Raw genomic sequence first — 8027 nt, forward strand, 5'->3', positions numbered from 1 at the left:
CGGTGCTAACCATTGTGTCACTGTGCCGCCCCTTTTTGGGAGAATTTAAATTCATAAGATCTATTGTATTATGTATTACACAATATAACATCCCAAATATCTTCAGTAACTGAGAACAATTTTTCCCCAAGGTTGAAATTTGACAGGGGGAGGGGCATCAGGATAGACTTTTACAGAGGACTGGGAGAGACAAACCGCATTAGAATAAAGAGTAGTTCACAAATAGGAGGGATCAGGCAGGGGCGAAAATATGAGGCAGACTAAAATCAGTTTTGAGTGCATGTGCGTAAATGCCTGTGTTGTGGTAACAGTGTAAATGGCAAAGGGGGAAGGAATACAAAGAAGAATTTATTTTTCAGCTTCCAGCCCATTGAGGAAGGAAACAGTGATGGATCCAGTTCTTAGGAATGAAGTAGGGCAAGTGGGACATGTTTCAGTGGGCGAGCCTTTGGGAACTAGTGATCACAATATTTTTATGACCTGGATTTTTTGGTCAGTGGTGAAGTGATGACGGTCACTGCTGACCTTGAAGAAAGCTCTCCATAAAGATCTAGTCAGCTCGGTGTCATGGGTTTCTTCTTTCCAGTTGTTAATTTCATTCTGGTGCCAACTATGGTGGATTTCCGGTGTCCAGCAACAGTGACGTCATCAAGGCTAAACAACCAATCCATTTGAAGGATTCTCAGTCAGAAAACCAGGAAATAAGAAGCAGGTATAATTATTCACTTTTTTAATAATTTTACAGGAAGTGAAATAAAGCTTGGGACATATACAAGGGATTAAGGTAGAAACTGAAATATCACAAACAAACTAAAAAAATGTTTTAAAAATTATGGAATGGAGAAAGTTGACATTCCATAAATATAAATCTAGTTTTTCAGGGCTAGAGAGGTCGTTCAGCGTTAGTGATGATGTAGTATACCATTAAAAACCCAATTATATCTCATTCAACAAGACAAAACTTAAACTTAGCATGGATTTCTTAAGGCAAATCATGTTTCACTAACTTGATTGAGTTCTTTGATGAAATAACAGAGAGGGTAGATGAGGGTAATGCAGTTGATGTTGTGTACATGGATTTCCAAAAGGATTTGATAAAGTACTTATTACCAAAATTGAAGACCATGGGATTAGACAGGCATTGGCTGCATGGGTACGAGATTGACTAATGGGCAGAAAGCTCATTAGTAGTAGTGAACAGTTGATTTTTAGGCTGGAGGGAATTGTGCAGTGATGTCTACCACGGGTCGGTGTTGAGACCTCTGTTTTTTTTTATATACATTAATGACCTGGACTTGGGTATACATTTTTTAATTTGTTCATGGAATATGGGCATTGCTGGCAAGGCCAGAATTTACTGCCCATAACTAATTGCCCTTGAGAAGATGGTGGTGAGCCACCATCATGAATTGCTGCAGTCCATATGGTATAGGCACAGCTACAGTGCTGTAGCACTGGAGGGACTTCCAGGATTTTGACCTAGTGACAGTGAAGAAACAGTGATAAATTTCCGAGTTAGGATAGCGTGTGGCTTGGAGGAGAACTTGCAGGTGTTGGCATCCCCATGTGTCTGCTGCCCTGTTCTTCTAGGTGGTAGAGGTTGCAGGTTTGGCAGGTGCTGTCAAAAGACTCTTGGTGAGTTTCTGGAGTGTAGATGGTACACACTGCAGTCACACTGCACCTGCGGTGGAGGGAGTGAATGTTGAAGGTGTTGGATGGGGTGCCAATCAAGTGGGCTGCTTTGTCCTTGCTGGTGTCGAGCTTCTTGGGTGTTGTTAGAGCTGAATCCATCCAGGCAAGTGGAAAGTATTCCATCAAACTCCTGACTTGTACTTTGTCAATGGTGGACAGGCTTTGGGGAGTCAGGATGTGAGTTACTCGCTGCAGAATTCCCAGCCTCTGGCCTACTCTTGTAGTCACAGTATTTATGTGGCCGGTCCAGTTAAGTATCTAGCCAATGGTGACCCCCAGGATGTTGATAATGAGGGATTCAGCGATGTTAATGCCATTGAAAGTCAAGGGGAGATGGTTAGATCCTTTCTCTCTTGTTGGAGATGGTCATTGCCTGGCACTTGTGTATCATGGATGTTACTTGCCACTTATCAGTCCAAACCTAAATGCTTTCCACATCTTGCTGCATGCAGGCATGGACTGCTTCAGTATCTGAGGAGTTGCAAATCGGCATAATTTCAAATTTTCCAGATAACATGAAATTCAGAACAGTGAGGAGGATAGTAACTGACTTTAGGAGGACATAGGTAGACTGGTGAAATGGGAAGACATATGGCAGATGAAATTTAATGCAGAAAAGTGTGAAGTGATTCATTTGAGTAGGAAGAATGCAATACAAATTAAATGGTACAATTTTAAAGGGGTTGAGGAATAGAGACACTTGGGGGTGTACCTGCATATGTTTTTAAAGGTGACGGGACAATTTGAGAAGGCTGTTAAAATGGCATACCTTAGCTTTATAAAAAGTGGTATAGAGTACAAAAGCAAGTTATTTTAAATGTGTACAAAACACTATGTAGGCCCCAGCTGGAGAGTGTGGCCACTAGAATGGTACCAGGATGAAAGATTTCAGTTGTGTGGGAAGGATAGAGGAACTAGGGTTGCTCTCCTTAGACCAGAGAAGGTTAAGGGAGATTTGATAGACATGTTCAAAATCATGAAGGGTTTGATAGTGTAAATAAGTAGAAACTGTTTCCAGTGGCAGAAGGATCAGTAACCAGAGGACACAGATTTAAGGTGATTTGGTATAAGAACTAGAGGCTGCAACATCTCACATCATAGATATGCTATTGTAAATCTCTGAAAGAAACACACGGCACTATCTTCTGGATTGCTGCTGTAAAATAAAATGTTATTATTGACTCCCTCTAGTGGCAGACTGCACACACTACACCAAGCATGTATGGTGGTCTCAAATGAATATTTATTTATTTATTTAGAGATACAGCACTGAAACAGGCTCTTTGGCCCACCGAGTCTGTGCCAACCAAGAACCACCCATTTATACTAACCCTACAGTAATCCCATATTCCCTACCACCTACCTACACTAGGGGCAATTTACAATGGCCAATTTACCTATCACCTGCAGGTCTTTGGCTGTGGGAGGAAACCGGAGCACCCGGCGAAAACCCACGCGGTCACAGGGAGAACTTGCAAACTCCGCACAGGCAGTACCCAGAATTGAACCCGGGTCGCTGGAGCTGTGAGGCTGCGGTGCTAACCACTGCGCCACTGTGCCGCCCTAAATAATACACTACATATCAAATGAACAATAAATGAACAATGCACGATAGAGGCAACGTGAGGAATAAACTTTTATGTGGTGAGTTATTATGATTTGGAATGCACTGCCTGAAAGGATGGTGGAAGCAGATTCAATAATAGCTTTCAAAAAGGAATAGGATAAATACTTGGAAAGGAAAGATTTACTGGACTAAGGGGAAAGAGGAGGGTGTGAGACTAATTGGATAGCTCTTTCAAAAAGCCAGCAGACAAGATGGGCAGAATGGCCACCTTCTGTGCTGTATCATTCTAGCCTATGATTCTATAAACTGTATCTTCCCACTCTGTTAACGGCCTATGCCAAAATAGACAGTATCCCAGGATTGCACATCCATTGTTAACAAGCCAGGGCACAGTAGACAGCATCTGAGCATTGTACGTGTCATATTAAATGATGAGCTGGGTATTGCACAGCTCCACCTAAAAAAAAAATTGGATCAAACTCTCGGATGATTTTTAGAAATTGTCAGCTATGGCAAACAATACTGCATCCGTTATTCCCATTTGTTGGCGAACAAAAATATAAGAGGATGCACCATTTTTAAGAGAAAGTGAAAATTCAGATTTGCTTTACTCCTTTAATTACATCCTAGCAGAAATATACTGCAGGAAGATGTAACAAGCTCCCCTCAACTAAAGTAAGTGTGCTTATCGCTCCATCCCCAGCTTTCATAGCTTTCCTTCTTTGTGGTTTCCTGTAGCAGCTAATCGTTCGTGACTAGTTTTACCCCTTCCTCAACTATATCAAAGCTGTATTCTTTTCCTATTTGGTTATCATTCCCTTGGCTCAGATTAAAGTTTTGAGAGTGAAAGTTTAATTTAGGAGAACTTGAAAAAATTCCAAATTGCAGTGCAACTGGCAAAACATTTCCTCAGAGCTGATTCAGGTCTGCATTTAAGTCTGTAGCTCTGGTTTATCTTTTGCATTTATTTGAATGAAATATACATAAAACCAATGGCACACTTTTACAAAAAAACTACAAAATATCAAATAATCTCTTAAGGCATCTACAGTATCAAAAGCACGTGAGCACTTTTCTCATACAGATTTTGTCTAAATTTATCAAATTCATTCCCCCACACACGCTTTCACAAATGTCGACCTAAAAAATAAGAAAAATTCTTATCCATATTAAAGATTAAAATGCTTCACTGTAAGTTGTTAAATAATTTTAAAAGAATGAACTGTAAGATTTCTAGCTGTGGAATTAGTGACTATATCTGTATCAACAGCTAAAAACACGCACACCCCGAAACACTCCTGTCTGAAAGCCAGTCCCAATAGCTAGCACTGAGCCCAAGCTCAGGTATAGCTGCTGCAGAAAACTTTCTGTTGCCTGGAAAAGTATCATTATTTTTGCACCCACTTCTATAATAGTATAATTTTCTGTATGAAATGAAACACATATTTTGATGACACGGATACACATACAAACATAAACCTATTAAAGCATTTTTAAAGCATTTAATATAGGAACATCCATCAATGCACCATTACATATAAAGAGAAGTGATGATGGTGACTCCATGAAATTAAATCCCCTGGATGAATCAACGTACCTGAAATGGAATAGTAATCCTACCTGTTAGTACGATAAGAATGGTGGCCCCCAAAATTGTCCACGGAAGCAGATTCCAACGTCTGCACTGAGCCATTTTGTTTCTGAGACTGGAACTATCTGATGTCTTGTGTGGTCTGGGAAGAAAAAAATGGTCTGGGGGATGCTTACTTCTGAACACACACAAGGGAGGCTTTCTACACTGCACCGAAAACAGCAGCAAGCATCTAACCCCGTCACCCTAGCTGAAGCCAACACCTTCCTCCCACATACCAGACAAATATGTTGATATACGACGTGAAAGGAAATTATGGAATGCTATTTGGCGAATTTCCTACAAAGACATAATATCACATCCACTTGAACGTTGTAGATGAGATTTTAGAGTCATAGAATCATAGAGTCGTACAGCATTGAAACAGGCCCTTCAGCCCACCGCGTCCATGCCGACCATAATGCCTATTTATACTAATCCCACCTGCCTGCATGAATTCCATATCCTTCTATGCCTTGCTCATTCAAGTACCTGTCCAGATGCCTCTTAAATGTTGCTACTGTTCCTGCCTCCACCACCTCCTCAGACAGCTCATTCCAGATACCCACTATTCTTTGTGTGAAAAATTTACCCCTTTGATCCCCTTTAAACCTCCTCCTTCTCACCTTAAATCTATGCCCTCTAGTTTTAGTCACCCCTACCATGGGAAACAGACTCTGGCTATCTACCCTATGTATGCCTCTCATAATTTTATATACCTCTATCATATCCTCTCTCAGCCTTCTTCTCTCCAGGGAAAACAGACCCAGCCTATCCAATCTCTCTTGAGAACTCAAGCCCTCCAAACCAGGCAATATCCTTGTGAATCTTTTCTGCACCCTCTCTAGCTTAATCACATCTTTCCTGTAGTGCGGCGACCAGAACTACACACAGTACTCCAAATGCGGCCTAACCAACGTTATGTACAACTGTAACATGACATCCCAACTCTTGTACTCAATGCCTCGGCCGATGAAGGCAAGCATGCCATACGCCTTCTTCACCACCCTGTCTACTTGTGTTGCCACTTTCAGGGAACTATGTACTTGCACCCCAAGGTCTCTCTGCTCAACAACACTCCCCAGGGCTCCGCCATTCACTGTATATGTCCTGCCCTGGTTTAACTTCCCAAAATGCATCACTTCACACCTGTCTGCGTTAAATTCCATTTGCCACTCCCTTGCCCACTTTCCCAGTTGATTTATATCCTGTTGTAACCTTAGACAACCTTCTTCACTGTCCACTATACCACCAATTTTGGTGTCATCTGCAAAGTTACTAATCATGCCCCTTACATTCATATCCAAGTCATTAATATATATGACAAACAGAAGGCCCAGCACCGATCCCTGCGGCACACCACTGGTCACTGGCCTCCAATCAGAAAAACAACCCTCCACTACCACCCTCTGCCTCCTATCACCAAGCCAATTTTGTATCCAATTTGCTATCTCACCCTGGATCCCATGTGTTCGAACCTTCTGGACCAGCCTACCATGCGGGACCTTGTCAAAGGCCTTGCTAAAGTCCATGTAGACAACGTCCATCGCCCTGCCCTCATCAATCCTCTTGGTCACCTCCTCGAAAAACTCAATCAAATTCGTGAGACATGATTTTCCACGCACAAAGCCATGCTGACTATCCCTAATCAGACCATGCCTTTCCAAATGCATATAAATCCTGTCTCTCAGAATCCCTTCCAATAACTTTCCCACCACTGATGTAAGGCTCACCGGTCTGTAGTTCCCTGGTTTATCCCTGCTGCCCTTCTTAAATAAAGGCACAACATTAGCTATCCTCCAGTCTTCCGGTACCTCACCCATGGCTAACGATGATACAAAAATCTTTGCCAGGGCCCCAGCAATCTCCTCCCTTGCTTCCCATAGCATCCTAGGATACACCTGGTCAGGCCCTGGGGATTTATCCACCTTAATGTGCTTCAAAACCTCCAACACCTCCTCCTTTGTAATGTTGATATGCTCCAGGATATCAGTGTTCCCTCCCTTGAACTCATTAGCTTCCATGACCTTCTCCACGGTAAATATGGACAAGAAATATTCATTTAAGACCTCGCCCATTTCCCATGGCTCCACACGTAGACTGCCACACTGATCCTTAAGGGGACCTACTCTCTCCCTAGCTACCTTTTTACTCTTAATATACTTATAGAATCTTTTAGGATTCTCCTTTATCTTATCTGCCAGGGAAATCTCATGGCCCCTTTTCGCCCTCCTAATTTCCTTCTTAAGTGTAGTCCTACATTCCCTATACTCCTCCAGGGACTCGCTTGATCCCAGCTGTCTATACCTGACATATGCCTCCTTCTTTGTCCTGACCAGACTCTCAATATCCCTCATCAACCAAGGTTCCCTAAACTTGCCAGCCTTGTCCTTCCATCTAACAGGAACATGCCGGCCCTGAACTCTTCCTATCTCACTTTTAAAAGCCTCCCACTTGCCAGACATCCCTTTACCTGTAAACAGCCTCTGCCATTCAACTTTTGAGAGTTCCTGTCTGATGCCATCGAAATTAGCCTTCCCCCAATTTAGGACTTCAACCTGAGGACTGGTCCTATCCTTTTTCATAACTATCTTGAAGCTAATAGAGTTATGGTAACTGGTTCCAAAGTGCTCCCCCACTGACACATCAACCAGCTGCCCATCCTCATTTCCTAAGAGGAGGTCGAGTGTAGCCCCTTCTCTAGTAGGGCCATCCACATACTGCTTCAGAAAACTATCCTGGACACATTCAACAAATTCTTCCCCATCTGATCCCTTAGCACTAAGGCAGTCCCAGTCAATATTAGGGAAGTTAAAATCACCTACTATTACAATCCTATAATTCCTACACCTATCTGTGATTTGCACTTCCCTCTGACTATTGGGGGGCCTATATTATAATCCCATCAAAGTGATCACCCCTTTCTTATTTCTAAGTTCTACCCATATGGCCTCGCTGGACGTTCCCTCCGGGATATCCTCTCTAAGTACTGCCGTGATGTCCTCCCTAATCAATAGTGCAACTCCCCCTCCTCTCTTACCTCCACCTCTGCATTTTGTATAGGATAACACTGAATTACAAGTAGTAGATTATTTTATTTTAATTTACCCCTGTATACAATACCTTTATAATGTACAT

At 42.3% G+C, this 8027-nt stretch overlaps 1 protein-coding gene across 1 annotated transcript in view; it reads right to left on the reverse strand.

The window, feature by feature from the left end:
• Window positions 1-7943, reverse strand: part of snorc (secondary ossification center associated regulator of chondrocyte maturation) — a 35897-nt gene extending 27954 nt beyond the window's left edge. The window contains exons 1-2 of the mRNA XM_068041645.1: window positions 7930-7943; window positions 4880-4992 (exon numbers count right to left, since the gene is read on the reverse strand). Coding sequence (XP_067897746.1) covers window positions 4880-4992; window positions 7930-7943 — 127 coding nt within the window. The remainder of the gene's footprint in view (window positions 1-4879; window positions 4993-7929) is intronic.
• Window positions 7944-8027: the final 84 nt, after the last annotated feature.

The sequence above is a fragment of the Heterodontus francisci genome, chromosome 11 (genome assembly GCF_036365525.1).
Source record: "Heterodontus francisci isolate sHetFra1 chromosome 11, sHetFra1.hap1, whole genome shotgun sequence".
Lineage (NCBI taxonomy): Eukaryota > Metazoa > Chordata > Chondrichthyes > Heterodontiformes > Heterodontidae > Heterodontus > Heterodontus francisci.